Genomic DNA, 14,908 nt, shown 5'->3' with positions numbered 1-14,908 from the left:
GTATTTATAGGACAACAACCTCATCTGTGTTTTTTCTTCCTTTCCTTTGCGATCTGTAAAGTTCTCAACATTTTCATCCACAGTTTCTTTTTGATACACATCCATCGCTCCCTTTTTTTCTTAACTTTTGACGCTTCATCGTCTGGGCTCTTCCCACAACGCGTTCACCCCCCCTCTCATCATTACACTTCTCTTCAATTCTCAAGAGCCTTTTCCTTCCACCAGTTCTCCAGAACTCGAAAGCAAGGCAGCAACTTTTTGCGTTTTCTCGCCTCAAGCCAAAGCAAACATAAATAATAGTTTTTAAATGAGACAGGACGTTTTTGAAGCGGGGGGCGGAGGAGGGTGGGGTGCATGAAGCACAGCGTGTGTGGTGAGGTGACATGGGATGTACTGGGAGTTGAAGGAGACAGCGCCGGGAGTCGGATACTAACACATGGTACACTTTACTGCCTAATCATATGCTTAGGATCTTCAATAGATATTTAGTTAAAACTTTGCATCTTACGCTCAAGATATTTCGATTAAAACCACCGTGTCTTCTTGTCTGACTCAGTTTGTCTCAGAAACTCGAGAAAGCCAGGATAGCTCCGTCGGTATAGCGATATGATAAGGGCTGGATGGTTGGGGTTTGATTCCAAGTAGGGGATAAAGGGGTTTTCTCTACTCCACAGGGTCTGGACTGTTTCAGGGGCCCACCAAGACTCCTGTACAGTGAGTACTGGGGGGCTCGTTCCCCTAGAGGCGTGAAGCTGACTACTCACCTCCATCTAGTGTCGGGATCAAGAATTATGGAGCTATACCTCCACTCCCCCGTACGTCTGCACGGCATAGTGATTAATAAAGTATGCACAGGAAAGTCTTTCCTTTTCTACCTGAGAAAATTTGCAGAAGAATTCGACCCGCCATCTTTGGAGAGTTAAGACTAACTACTATAAGGATTTTCAGCAATAATAATTATGTGCGATTATGGAAACATTCCAAGTGAGGTAAATTATATTTTACGTCGTGTACTTGTCTCGTATGTGATGGGCAGTTTTCTTCTCTGTGCGTGAAAATCATTAAGTTTAAATTCGAGCTTTATGAAAAGTAGAAGTTATTCTGAACCAATACGGACAAAATTTAAAACAGCCAACAGAAGATTAGCTCACGTTTTCAAAAATAACTCCTATCGAAATTCGTTAAGTGCCTCCTAGTTAACGACATGAAACACGTGGAAAATGTAGAAAAGCGAGTGTTTTGTGTAAATAACTAATAAAAGTTATCGACATGAAGCATATGTCAAACAACTATATTTTAATCAATAGATTATTGATCAAAACTATCCCTGTAACAGGCCGTGAAGGCCCACAGGGTTGTGAGAAGTCGAGAATCTCAAATTTTTTCTAGTGAATCGGCTCGAAAATAAGGTTGACAGCCTCACGCGCCGGCCACATTTTGCCTCCAGGGAGATTCCTGGTACTCCTTTCTGTTAGAGGCTGAGTGGACCCCAGGACCATAGTGCTCAAAATATTAATAGACAAATATTATTTATACTGAAGATTAGTCAATACGACTTCTATCCCTGATGTGAAGTCATATCCTGCAATATATAATAAAGATGCGTGTCTGTAGAGGAGGAATGTGACATGTAAGTAGTCACAAGTACCGTACACGAGTCATAAATGTAATAAATGAACGTTTCATTATTCTGTACAGGAATGAACTCGCTTTCGAGTCAGGAGAATTACTGCTCCGTATTCTGTAAACGCCCGGTTCAAACCTCGGTCCGGAGAATAGCTGTTATGAGAGTTTTTTTCATGGTTTCCTTCAGGTCTTCCATGAAGAAGCCATTACAGTAACTAAAATGAGGTCACAACAGTTTCTTTCAGATCCTTTCCACTGCATTATTTACTATATAATCACTCATATCATATAAAATATTATCATTAAACCGAAAAGAAAGAAGAACAACTCTAACTGCTACCATAGCTGCCCTAGTATCTTCTGAGAATTGACACTATGTAGTCATAATATTTCGGAGAAAAGAGTTGCCTCCATCTTCAGGGTTGGAGAGAAAGCCAAGCGAGAAAGCAAGCAGCAGGGTAGATAGGTCCCAACGTTTAGGAAGAGTCTACTGTTGCATTGTCAAACCAGAAGTGTATTTCCTTCTGTTGCGTCTATCTTCAGAGTTGCAGAAATTAGAGGCAATATTTTCTTCCAAAATGTCGGGTAACATCTACCAGACTAAAAACATGGCATCTTCACCTTCACCGCCATTGGAAGTCTATGAACTAGGTACCCTGTTGGCCAGAATACATGGGGAAATGTTCTCCCCCAAATACTGCTTCTTAGATAAGAGGGGTCTCATTGTTTCCGGGGCCTTAAGGATCAGTGTAAAGATGATTTTTGGGAGATATAATTACTAATTCTAATGATATCTATGAAAATGCCTAAAATTAGATTCACAGTATTAAAATCTAAATTTATTTTCCTTATTAGTATGAGTTTTACTTTTTTCTTTGGCCCCCAGAGCTAAATTACATACTCAATTTTGTAAAGGAAAGTTTCTTTCTGATTTTCTTGTTGGTAAAACAGGGTCGCCTCACCACTAACTCACTCATGACGCCGAGAACTTCTTGAGAACCCGCCAATTGTGCAGCTACTCAAGAACTCAGCATTTTATGGAATCTGAAGGTTCATTACCTTTTTCACAAGAGCCCTACACTGGTCCATATCTGAGCCAGATCAATCCAATCCATATCATCGTATCATATCTCTTTAAGATGCATTTTATTATTGTTCACCCACCTACGCCTTGGTCTTCCCAATGGCCTCTTCTCTTCTGGTTTTTCCAGAAATATCCTATATGCATTCCTCTTCTCCCCAATTCGTGCTACATGCCATGCCCACCTAATCCTCCTTGACTTGATTATTCTCATTACACTTGGAGAAGAGTACAAGTTATGAAAACCTCTCATAATTCAAGACAAGTTTTGAAACACATACGTGATTCCCGTCGAAACTTTTTTGGGATACGAATTATTTCAAATTTTGTGCATAAACTGAGAATTATTAATATTGTACCGTGTAGAGCCGTTTCTAGGCAATGGCTCGGTAAACACGTTCATGCGTCAATGTATACGTATGGAACAACGGAGGGGCTGCTTAAAACGGAGTTATCTATGGTGGTTCGTGCCGAAGGGTTATAAAGAAAACAACTGGGACAACCAAGTCAGAACTGAATGGGAGTGTAAGGAAAGGAGTCAGCGACACTTAATTAAAGGGGCAGTTGGACGGGAGCCTCCGTTCAGAGATGACTTGAGCCCGGAAGCAGGGGAATAACCATTGTTAGAAACCGTTACCAGGCAACTACTAATGCAGACACTGCAGGCTGAAAGAGTTAGCGTGATTTTTTGAAGTGTGGAAAGAGCGACAGCGTTATAGTTATTTAGAGTTACAAACTGTAAGTGAAAAATAAACCGAATATCCAATCCAAAACCCCGTCTATAGTCACATATACGTATAACCATATTTTTATACCGCACAACTTAAAATTAGCGTAAAATTCCGCCGTTCAGAGATGACTTGAGTCAGGAAGCAAAGAAATATCCATTGTTAGAAACCGTTACCAGGCAACTACTAATGAAGACACTACAGGCTGGAAGACTTAGCGTTATTATTTGAAGTGTGGAAATAGCGACAGCATTATAGTTATTTGTATTTACGAACAATAAGTGGAAAATAAATCCAATATCCAATCCAAAACCCCGTCTACAGTCACACATACAAACAAAAAACAAACTCCGTGGACTGCAGTCCGCAAGCGAACTATACCGGCCAAACGATCGCTGCTTGTCGGCGAAGTTAGTGCCAAATTTAGAGGATAGAGTGTGCCACGTGGTCAGCGCAACGGATCCCCACTGCCGTTAATCTCGGATTTTCTAGGCCTGAGCCGTTATTCCCTTGAAACAGCTCCTCAGTTATCCTCGCGAGGTTGAGTGAACCCCGTTCCAGACCCACTACTTGTCAGAAAATGTGGGGGCGCCGGGAATCGAACCCGGTCCTCTGGATCTGTAGCGAGGAACTCTGAGCGCTACACCACAGAGACGGTCGAGACACACATACACGTGACAATACTTTTATAGAGCGCTGTTTCAAATTCGCATAAACTGCGACGGCACTGCGTGTACGCGAAGCCTTCAGCCTTGTTTACAAATGGATTAGGCACCATAAGCAGAGAGCTGTAACACAAGATGTGACGGGGATAATGTATGTTGGTGGTAAGCGCTTGCATTCCTGAGATTTCTGTGTCTGCATGGGAGGCAGGCATCCTGCGGCTACCAATGATGCTGTAGCACCATCTGCTAGTCCCTTGCCAAAACCTCCAGCATCAGCTTCCATGGACCCGTAACACGTATTGACACTCCCCTTATGTACCAGTAATTGGCCCACCCTGAGAGCTACAAAGGCCTCTCCCTCCACAAGGATCATATGTTCTAACAAGATAGCACCCTACAGTGAGGATGGCAAACTTGTATCCAACTATATGATTTAGAGTCCTTCTTGAGAAGCTGAGAGAGTCCCTCATCACACAAGAAACTTCGCAGCCCTACATGGAGACTGAGGAATCATTACCGTGTTCGCAACACGCTGCTATTGAGTCCTATCTTGGTCTCTCTTCGACAAAAAAAAAAAACGAACAAAGAAACTCCGTGGTTTTAGTCCGCAAGCCAACTATACCAACAGAGTGACCGCCGATTGTCGGCAAAGTTAGTGCCAACTTTCTGTGATCTAGCGGTCAGAGTTCCTGGCTACAGACCAAGAGGTCCGGGTTCGATTCCCGCCGCTACCAAATTTTCTGAGGAGTAGTGGGTCTGGAACGGGGTCCAATAAGCCTCGTGAGGATAACTGAGGAGCCATTTCAAAGAAATAGCGGTTCCAGTCTAGAAAACCGTTATTATCGGCCGTGGAGATTTGTTGCGCTGATAACGCGACACCTTCTATCCGCTAAGGTTGGCCTCTCTTCGACAGAAGAACGTAAACTGAAGAAGTCTGAAGAAACATATGTTGAGTACAATGTTTAGAGATCTTACAGAGGATTACGTAACAAATATGGAGAACTCAGAATTACTGGGTTTTTGGACTTAGTCCATCGTACGATATTTTAAAAAATAGACAACACAATTGCGTCTTCTGGGATGTGGGGCCGTGTAGATCTAGTATAAACCTACGTTTCGGAGGAACGTATAGCCTCCATCTTCAGGGTAGAAAAATCAGCGAGCGAGGAACCAACATAAGCAAGTGAACAGATCGGTTTACACAATATCTACACGGCGCCACATCCGAGAAGACGGCATTCTTCATAGTCACCGCCGTGAAAACCTCAAATCTTATATAGAGAACACAATCTTTCGGAAACTGGATTCCGGTTGGGGTAGGAAATTTTTCATTTCTCCGCAGCGTCCAGATCTGTTCTGGGGCTCACTATGCCATTGTTTCAATGAATACACAGTGCTCTATCCATGGGGAAAGCTTACGGGGCGTGAAGCTGATGTGCATCTACTGTCGAGGTCAAAAATGGAGGAGTTATAATTCCACTCCCCCATATGCCTTGATGGCATAGTACTCAGTTACATAATTAAGTATAAATCACAACTTTTCCTTTAACTTTTAGTGATGTAAGTCACTGTAGGCGAGATTCATGTACGTTACTGCTTTCACTTCCTATGTTTCAGATCACCAAGCTCAAGATTGACAGCAATCCATTTGCTAAGGGCTTTCGGGATTCCTCGAGACTCACAGAATTTGAAAGGTAAATATCATATAATTCAGCAGTAGCAATCACTTAAGCGTGTGTCTATGAATAAGAGTTTTATATTGGGCCTAAAATATCTTTGAGAGTTCGTCATCAAATAGGTCATTACACTACAAGAACCTATAAAGACAAATAAATCTCTGTAACAGGCCGTGGAGGCCCATGGGGTTGTGAGACGTTGAGGCTCCCACATTTTCTCTAGACAATCGGCTCACAGATGGCGGCGAGATTGTCAGCCTTACGCGCCAAGCTATCCCTGTAACAGGCCGCGGAGGCCCACAGGGTTGTGAGACGTCGCGGCTCCCACATTTTCTAGACAATCGGCTCACAGATGGCGGTAAATTTGTCAGCCTTACGCGCTGACCGCCCTTTACCCCCCAGGAACATTCGTGGTACTCATTTGTGTTAGATGCTGAGTCTACCCCAGGGCCATAGTGCGGCTGGAAGGATTAGGTAAACTGAAAAATTCAATGACCTCATCGGGGATCGTACCCACGACGTTTCGGCTTGTAGCATAGTGCCCCACATATTTCAGAGGACATTTCTTGAGGGAGGATTACTATGCCACCAGATTTAAATGAACACCCACCGTGGGCCAACATTTCTTTATAAATGTTGGTAACCATGACTACAAGCAGTCTGCATAATGCCTGGTTAGCTTCCACATACAGCAATACGCCGATGAGGCTAGAGAGAAAATTTCTGGCCCTGTTATGGGCTTCGTTTTAAGTGGAAAATTGCTGTCTTCCATTACGTGACCCTGTGTAGTCTGATAGAAATTCATTGACTTTCCACAGGATCGTACTGCCTCCAGCTTCAGGGTCGAATAGCTGGCAGAGTAAGCAAACATGAGACAACAAAGTAAACGTAGCCAACGTTTCGTAAACCTCAGACTCAAAGTAATTAATATATTCTGCAAAAATTAAACATACGTAATATCAGACGCTTGCTACTCGCTTGTTTCAGCAACACGTTAAAGGTTAAACTGTTCCTGTGCTTACTCATTAAACATCTCGCCATGAAGGCGCATGGGGGAGTGGATGTACAGCTCCACCATTCTTGATTTCGGCACTAGATGGAGCTGAGTGGTCAGCTTCAAGCCCCGGCCGCTATACCAACGGTACCCTTTGGATAGGAAGCTGGGTAGGATTTAAAACCGTTGGGGACACACTGGAATAGAGAGACATCCCTTGCCCCAGTCGTGAATCGAACCCGGACCCCCAGCTCTTATCCCATCTCTATACCGACTGAGCTATCCCGGTTTTAGCTTCAGTGGTCTCACCATTCCTCGACACTGAAGATGGTGCAATTAAACTATTCAGAAAAAAAACGTGGCTTTAGGCCGCAAGCGAACTATACCGACCGAGCGACCGCCGCTTGTCGCCGAAGTTACTGCCAACTTTAGTGGATAGAGAGTGTCGCGTAGCCAGCGCAACGGATTCCCACGGCCGTTAATTTCGGTTTTCTAGACCGGAGCTGCTACTTCTCCATTCAAGTGGACCCCGTTCCAGAACCACTATTGCTCAGAAAATCGGGTAGCGTCGGGAATCGAACCCGGGACCTCTGGATCTGTAGCGAGGAACTCTGATCAATAATCAACAGAGGCGGTCAAACTATTCCGAAATGTTGGTGAATTACTAATAGACTACTCTTCGTCACAACCCGGGAGACAGAACCCTTCGTAGCTACAGCTGTGGGAGCCTCAGTCTTCACGTCCTTTACCGGCCTGCAGTACGCCTCAAATTATTTGAATTCGTGGCCTGACGCAGGGTCTGCTTCATGGTGGACATTTCATTCCTACAAGAGGATTTCAAGTGTGCGTCTGGCAATGTCATATTCCTTTATAATGGTGTGCGACCGAGATTTGATGCCCCGGTACTTAGTGTCGGTCTCACAGGCGTTCATTTGTCAAGCTCACAGCTGTTGTTGCTTCGGACACACACAGTTAAGTGCAAATTGCATGGAAATGTCTTGATACAGCAGACTTCAGGACGAACGAATATACGCCGGTTCCACCCACTCAAACCCTACGCGTTATCGGCTTACACCAATATTACGTTAACGCGAATGTACATGATTTTTACACTCACTCACTCACTCATGGTGCTGACTTCAATTCTGCAGGTACTCAAGAAATTCCCAGAATTTTATGGAACCCGAAGGTTCATTATCGTGTTCACGAGATCCTTCCACTGGTCCCTATCCTGAGTCAGATCAATCCAATCCATACCATCCCATCCCATCTCTTTAAGATCCGACCACATACATCTTGGTCTTCCCAGTTGTCTCATTCCTTCTGGTTTTCCCACCAATATCCTACATGCATTCATCCTCTCCCCCATTCGTACTACATGCCCTACCCATATCATCCTCCTTGATTTGATCAACCTAATTATATGATTTTTACACTACACTACTTTCCTTAATGTTTTTTTTTTAATAAAGTGAGTCTTATGAGATCACCTTGCTATTTGTCTGGGTATCTGCCTCTGTCTGTCCATGTATCCGCCATTATTTCTGAGGCTTATTAAATCACTTTGCTCTCTGTCTCCCTGTCTGCATATCTTCCCCTAATCATCGTGCTGTCTGTCTGCATGTTCCCCGCCCTCATTTGTTTTCGTTTTCTCTTCCGTCCGTTTCGTATTTACAGAAATCAGGCGCTTAGTTCTTCCCAGAACTTCTCGTATATTTTAATTTTTTAGTCATTGAGTAATAACCAAATTATTTGAATATTCATATCTTCTGGGACGTAACGCCATGTAGTCCGTTGAAAATCAATCGACGTTTCGGAGGAGAATGTCGCGTCTCAGAAGAACAAGACAAGCAAGAAACCAACATGAAGCACGTGGGTTTTATATTAATACACTCTCCATTTTGCCCACAGAGTGTATTTGGTGTTTCGCATGATTCTCAGAATATAAAGACATTATTTAGCTTTACACAGCGTTAAACGGTTTATCTTTATAATAGAGACTCATTGTGTTTTCTGTGCGGATGAAACTGAGTTCTTAAATAATGTTTAAGTTAAATTGGGGTTTCTTGCTTTTCCTCAGTCTTCAAAACAAACGCTGAGATTGTTCCCAAGTTCCAAGTTGCTACTTCGTGATTCTCATGCAGCCTTCCTCACTTCAATTCGTCAAAATTAAGCCCCACTGTTGTCAAAGCCGCCAAAATTTTTTTTTAATTATACAGTTCAACATTAATTTAGAAAATCTAAGTGCTTCGGCCCCTGTCTCAAGCCACTGCCTAACGCCCTCATTTCTAGTTTACTGTTATCACAAAGAAAGACGGATCGACGACCGTGAACCTTTTAACAAAACGATGTTCTGTCTCGAACGCCCTGGACGGCCGGGGTTCAATTCCCGGCAGAGGTAAAATTCCTCTCCTCTCTATTTCATCCAGAACGTCTTGGGGCCCACCCAGCCTCCTATGCAATAGGTATTGAGGTTAAACTAGCCGGGGCTTGAAGCTGTTCACTAACATTTGTGTAGTGCCGAGGTCAAAATTGGTGGGGCTATACCTCCAATCCCCCTGTATCTTCATGCCACAGAGACAACATTACCTTTCGTCATATGGCTAACGTATCGTTTCTCGTGAACCTCTGTAGCTGACAGAGCGTCGTTAAGCTATGATGCAAAAGTTTCCGTGAACAGGCCGGAGCATTGACGGGCAGCAGAGCGCTACAAGTGACGCGTACGAGCGGTCCGCCTCGCCGGTTCGTGACCGCGACAAGTGCGGTGAAGATACAGCTCTACTCGGCGAGTGCCAGTGCGCTTGCTTCCTGGGCCAGTCCAGCCGCTTCCACGGGCACCACGACGTAAAACCTGCGTCCAGTATCACCCGTTTAACGCCTCCTCTTGCTAATTTTTACGTAAAGCCTTTTCATGTTGCTAGAAATATCAGGGAGGCCATTCTACCTTTGGCTGACCGAATGAGCCACTGAAGTGCTCTAGGTTTAGAAGCGCAATAACCCCCAGAGGCAAGATATATATGCCAAGTTTCTGTTAGTTCAAATGTTATTAGAGGGTATGGACACACGAACATGTCATAAAACTAACTTCCTTTCTAAAGACTGAGAAAAAAAAAAGAGAAGGAAAAGTGGGAAATGTAGTGAGTGACACTACATTTCAGAGGGGGGTCAAAAAAATATTGATCTCCGGTTTTGAAGGTTCCCAGGCAGTGCCCTCTCGTCTTTCTGGCAGAGTTATATTTGAGTGAAGCTTCAGAAAGCGACAAGATATGAAGCATGAAGGAAAGAAGTTGAGCCAGGGTTTCTCTGCGTATGATATGAATTAATTTTTATATTACGTTGTTTAGGGTAGCATTTTACTGAAATTCTGATCTGACATTGGGAAGAGTTACACTGGGGCGAAATTCTGATGTTACCATTGGGAGCGCAGGCAGTGCAACGTAGAATTTGGGTACAAACACAGCATTTGCTTTAGGACTTTCTTCTAAATAATACTGTCACATGTAGAGTGGTACGCGTGACGAAATTAACGGGCTCTAGTTCGAATGATTGGATTTATTGGCATTTCGGTTACACCCTCTCTTAATTACACTCAATTATAACGCTAACACTATTCTACACACTTTCAGTTCACCGCTGCACACTCAATAGGATTCTCTGTCTTCACTAGTCGTCTCCTGGCAACGGATCTCAACACAGAATCTAGCGCTTCAAATCACTATGAAGTCTTATTGACATTTCTTGTTCAATCAGAACAGGTCTTCATTATATAGGCTCCGCAAGGACAATACAGAAAATTCTATTATTGCTTAGAGCAGACCACACAGAAAACAAGTCACATGATAGCTACCTCGCCAGTCCATTGGCGCGCTGACTGTTGCTTAGCAACGACCTGTAAACATTCGTCCTACTGTTGAGTGGGTGTATCGCGGGGGGTTTATCAGGCCATCGTCTGGCAATGCGTTGACATGTAACAATATATAACAATTGAGTTTGTACCTCGCAGGAAACACATTACGTCTCCGCTACGAAACCCTACTCGTTATTGTTGTTTGTTGTGAGAAACATGCGAAACACAGAAACAGACTCTGAGGGTCGAATGAAGAATTTTAGTACAATGAAGTCAGCGGTATATATAGTGACCACTGGGATTTAAAGAGTTAAGAAAAGAAGACTATGAAAATGAGCGTACGATTCGAAAGCTACAATAAAACAAACTTCACACTGTCCATACTTCAGCCGGGGTAGTCATTACCTCTGATTCTAAGTACGAATATATGCCGCATAGAGTAGGTGCGTCAATTGTTTTCCTTTAAGCCAAACGTGTGCACGCGCGCCGGAAGAGCACAGTGGCAACAGGTATATTTAAATTATTATCCAAATTATTATCTGCTGAGAGAGATAAGAATCGTGGGCTCTCAACCGCTGTGTTCTGTCGCCGGAGGCTATGCGTTTAGAGTATCAAGTTCCACCCTGTCCACTGGTCCACTCCGCGTTTCATCTGACACGCCACATTATCGTCAAAACTAGGTCCGTACATGATTCCTTGTAATTCTGTTTGTTAAAAAATTTGGGGAGGGGGAGGCATCTGGTTTTAAACACTTGTTTGATGTAAGGATATTTAGAAACTAAATTCCTGCTGCACATCTGTCATAAATTAGGTAAAAGTTTCTCAAACTGTGTCCCGAAACGTGAATTTTTGTATGCCGAATTTTAGATGTACTTTAAGGAGGAAAAGTAGAACATGTCTGTACGCCTGCGTATGTATTAGTATCAGAAAGAAAACGATTGGATAGGTTTTCTTAATATTCGATTCGAAAGAATATATAAAGTCTCTAAAGGGTTCTGAGGATGGTGTATAACACAGAGAATTGCTGGGATTTTCGACTTTTTTCATCTTTCGATATTCTAGAGAACAGAAAACACGACGTTTCGGAAACTGGATCTTTTTCCGTTCTCAGGTGAAGGAGAGAGAAAACACCTACTCAGTTGGGCCACTTACAAAGAGAAAACTCCTGTCAGATTTACACAGCCTGGTCTCAAGTGATTAAATAGCTGTTTGCGGAATCATCGGTTAGCAAAGGGCACGTGGTTATCGAGCCGTTGCCCAGAACCTGCCTTGGTACACCGGTCCATCTTGCGGTCCTGGCTCTACACACCACATTATTTTTAGAATTTATTTGCTATTTCTTCATGCATCAGACTTCCAAAACAGAAAACCCTCATTTTGAGACCAATAAATTTAGCGAAATTCATATACTTTGGTATAATTTGAAACACGCATTCCGATAAACAACTAAAACATCTTATGTTTAAATGTAATTACCATGGAAGATGGAGAAAAAGTTATCGAAATTTGTTATTTTAACAATAACAACTTCGCTGCCATTTTATGAGTGACTAAGAGAATACAACGAAAGAATAAACACAAAATATTGATATTATTTTGCATCAACCATGACGTTACGTTTATCGCAAGCCAAGATACACACCCAGCGGAAAATGTGCCTCCAAAAACAATATCTAAAGCAAATGGCTAAACATCGCAACGATAAATGTGTCTGCTCTGCTTATCCAGTGACCCTACAAAAGCACAGAAACTTGTCAATTATATATACACGGGTGGAATGAACTTTATATTTAGGGTTCAGTTTTGGTTAATATCCAATTATGGATTGAAAATTATTGTCTGTCATTGTCTTCTCGGGCCTACACTCCGTGTTCTTCTAGGAACTTACTCACTCACTCATGGAACTGAGCCAATTGCCAATTGTGCAGCTACTCAAGAACTTCCCAGCATTTTATGGAACCAGAAGGTTCATTACCGTGTTCACAAGAGCCCTCCACTGGTCCCTATCCTGAGCCAGATCGATCCAGTCCATACCACCCCATCCTATGCCTCTAAGATCCATTTTATTATTGTCTATACATCTAAGTCTTGGACTTCCTAATGGTCTCTTTATTTCTGGCTTTTCCACCAATATCCTATCTGCATTCCTATTATCCTCCATTTTTGCTACATGCCATGCCCATCTCGTCTTCCTTGACTTGATCACTCTAATTATACTTGGTGAACAGTACAAGTTATGAAGCTCCTCATTATGCAGTCTTCTCCAGCCTCCTGTCACTTCATCTCTCTTCGGTCCAAATATTCCCTTGTTCAACACCCTGTTCTCAAACACAAGCATTAACATATGAAACTGAGAAAGTATTGTGACGCATTGCGCTGTGGAGGACATCCCCTCCCCCGCCAGCGGTGACGTGGCGGCATCGAAGCGCTGTCGTTACTACGGTAACAGGCCAGTCAACACCTCACCTCCTCCCCGCTGTGGCGTAACAAGGGATGCTACGATTGCTATGCAGCAGTAAACAACTCTCGACAGCGTTGCCCAGCAAAATCTGTAAACACGGCGACTAGGTAACAAGGAAGCGAGGCGTTTTCCCGTTGTCCGGTTGAGGGTTTATAAGAGAACTACACTGCCTAAGAAGTCAGTTGAAATATAGCAGCAGTCGCGGAAAGAAGACCCGAACGCGTGGATAGAAGATCTTAATGTGATAGTGTGCGATAACAGAAGTCAGCCAGTGAAGACGTATTGTGTGCCTTCAAGACTCTGTGTGTGCCGTAGAACAGTTATATTGGGAGTGTGTAATTCAGAGAGACTTGGATAGCTCTCGCGTTATAAATACGTGAAGACTACTGAGGATAGAGTGAATAGAATAGTGTGTAGGGTTTATAAATTGTGGAAACTCGTAACAGTGTCATAAGTAATTGTAGTTACGATCTGTAGGTTGTTAAATAAACCAATTAACAATCCGAACGACGTCTTCAGTAGCAAAACACGTTACAGTGTATTTTCTTACATAAGAGTTATTTTAAGTTATCGGATATTTGTCATGTAGAATTTCTTTTGTTTTGTATCCAAATTTTATGAACCCAGTTTATGTAACAGCCACTGTAATGTTCCCGGAACAAGTAATTTTTACATCTTCCTAAAATCGAGACATGAGCAGAACCTTGTACTGCTCTCCATTACATTGTGTTTCCTACATTATTCATCTCAGCCTTCCTACCTGTCCCTCCACTGAGCGGGGGTGTAGACCTCAGTCCTAAAGCTGAAGTTTGAAAGGAAATGAAAGCTGCTTAGTTGAAATGTTCAAAAAGAAGAACAGGTCTGACGCCGTTACTTCTGTACGATTTAACACCTCTGTTAATTTCATTGGACGGATATACAGTGTCTCCCCCCTCCCCATGTGAACCCTTCTCGTTTCTGGAAAATATCTTCTCTCTGATTAATTTTCTTTGTTTTCAGCGAGGAAGCGTGACTTGAGCGAACAGTTTTCTTATTATCTCCTTTATCTTCTTCCATCAGCTTTCTGCACATCTCAGTTAATACATTTTGTCTGTCTGTCTGTCGATTCATTTGAAATTGAAATTAAAATTGAATTTCACCATTTCCTGGCATGCTCCTTGTATGGCGGCCTATGCTTATAATTGCTTGCAGAACAGAAAACACCGAGAGTATGTACTTTACAACATCCGGGAGCTGTCAGGGACAGGCGAATAATCGTAATAAAAGTGTTCTGCTTTGCATTAAAATTAACATTCATGACGTAACGGTGGTTGCCTTATGGGAATTTAGTTGTGTGAATAGAATACCGTACTTAAGCGGTATCAGATATTTTGAATTAATTTCCGGTTCATAATTTGGGCGTACTTAAAGTCTTTAAGGAAGAATGGTTTGTCATCTCATGACCTTTTAGTAAACAAAAACATCAAATTAACATCGATGAATTTTTCGTAACAGTCCACACAGAAAAAAAAATAAAATTCCTTTTAATTATTTTTATAATTTATTTAACTGGTCTGCGGGAAGGCGTTAACGTATAAAGGTAAAAGAAAATATGTAATATTTTACCCCGCTTAATTATTTTTTTAAATGGCTCTTCCAGCCCATTCAGGGCCCTGGCCTCTTTTTCAGTTCCTTAATCATTATTCACAGACGGTATGATTCCTTCGATGGATGATCAGCCCGTCGCAAGGCCTCAACCTAAACACAGGACAACACAAACGCAGAATAAACGCATACACACACCAAACATCTGTGCCTTGAGTGGGATTAGAACCCACAATCCCAGCGCTC

General features: G+C 42.7%; 2 protein-coding genes across 2 annotated transcripts in view; one reads left to right on the top strand and one right to left on the bottom strand.

The window, feature by feature from the left end:
- LOC111864694 (golgin subfamily A member 7) overlaps positions 1 to 14,908 on the bottom strand; it is a 405,703-nt gene that overhangs the window by 294,521 nt on the left and 96,274 nt on the right. The window lies entirely within an intron of this gene.
- Positions 1 to 14,908, top strand: part of LOC111864693 (T-box transcription factor TBX20) — a 96,049-nt gene that overhangs the window by 79,712 nt on the left and 1,429 nt on the right. The window contains exon 5 of the mRNA XM_023852125.2: positions 5,718 to 5,794. Within this exon, the coding sequence (XP_023707893.1) occupies positions 5,718 to 5,794 (77 nt within the window). The remainder of the gene's footprint in view (positions 1 to 5,717; positions 5,795 to 14,908) is intronic.

Source organism: Cryptotermes secundus, unplaced genomic scaffold (genome assembly GCF_002891405.2).
Source record: "Cryptotermes secundus unplaced genomic scaffold, Csec_1.0 scaffold441, whole genome shotgun sequence".
Lineage (NCBI taxonomy): Eukaryota > Metazoa > Arthropoda > Insecta > Blattodea > Kalotermitidae > Cryptotermes > Cryptotermes secundus.
Note: the sequence above shows the minus strand (reverse complement) of the source record. Positions and strands in the feature narration are given on the sequence as shown.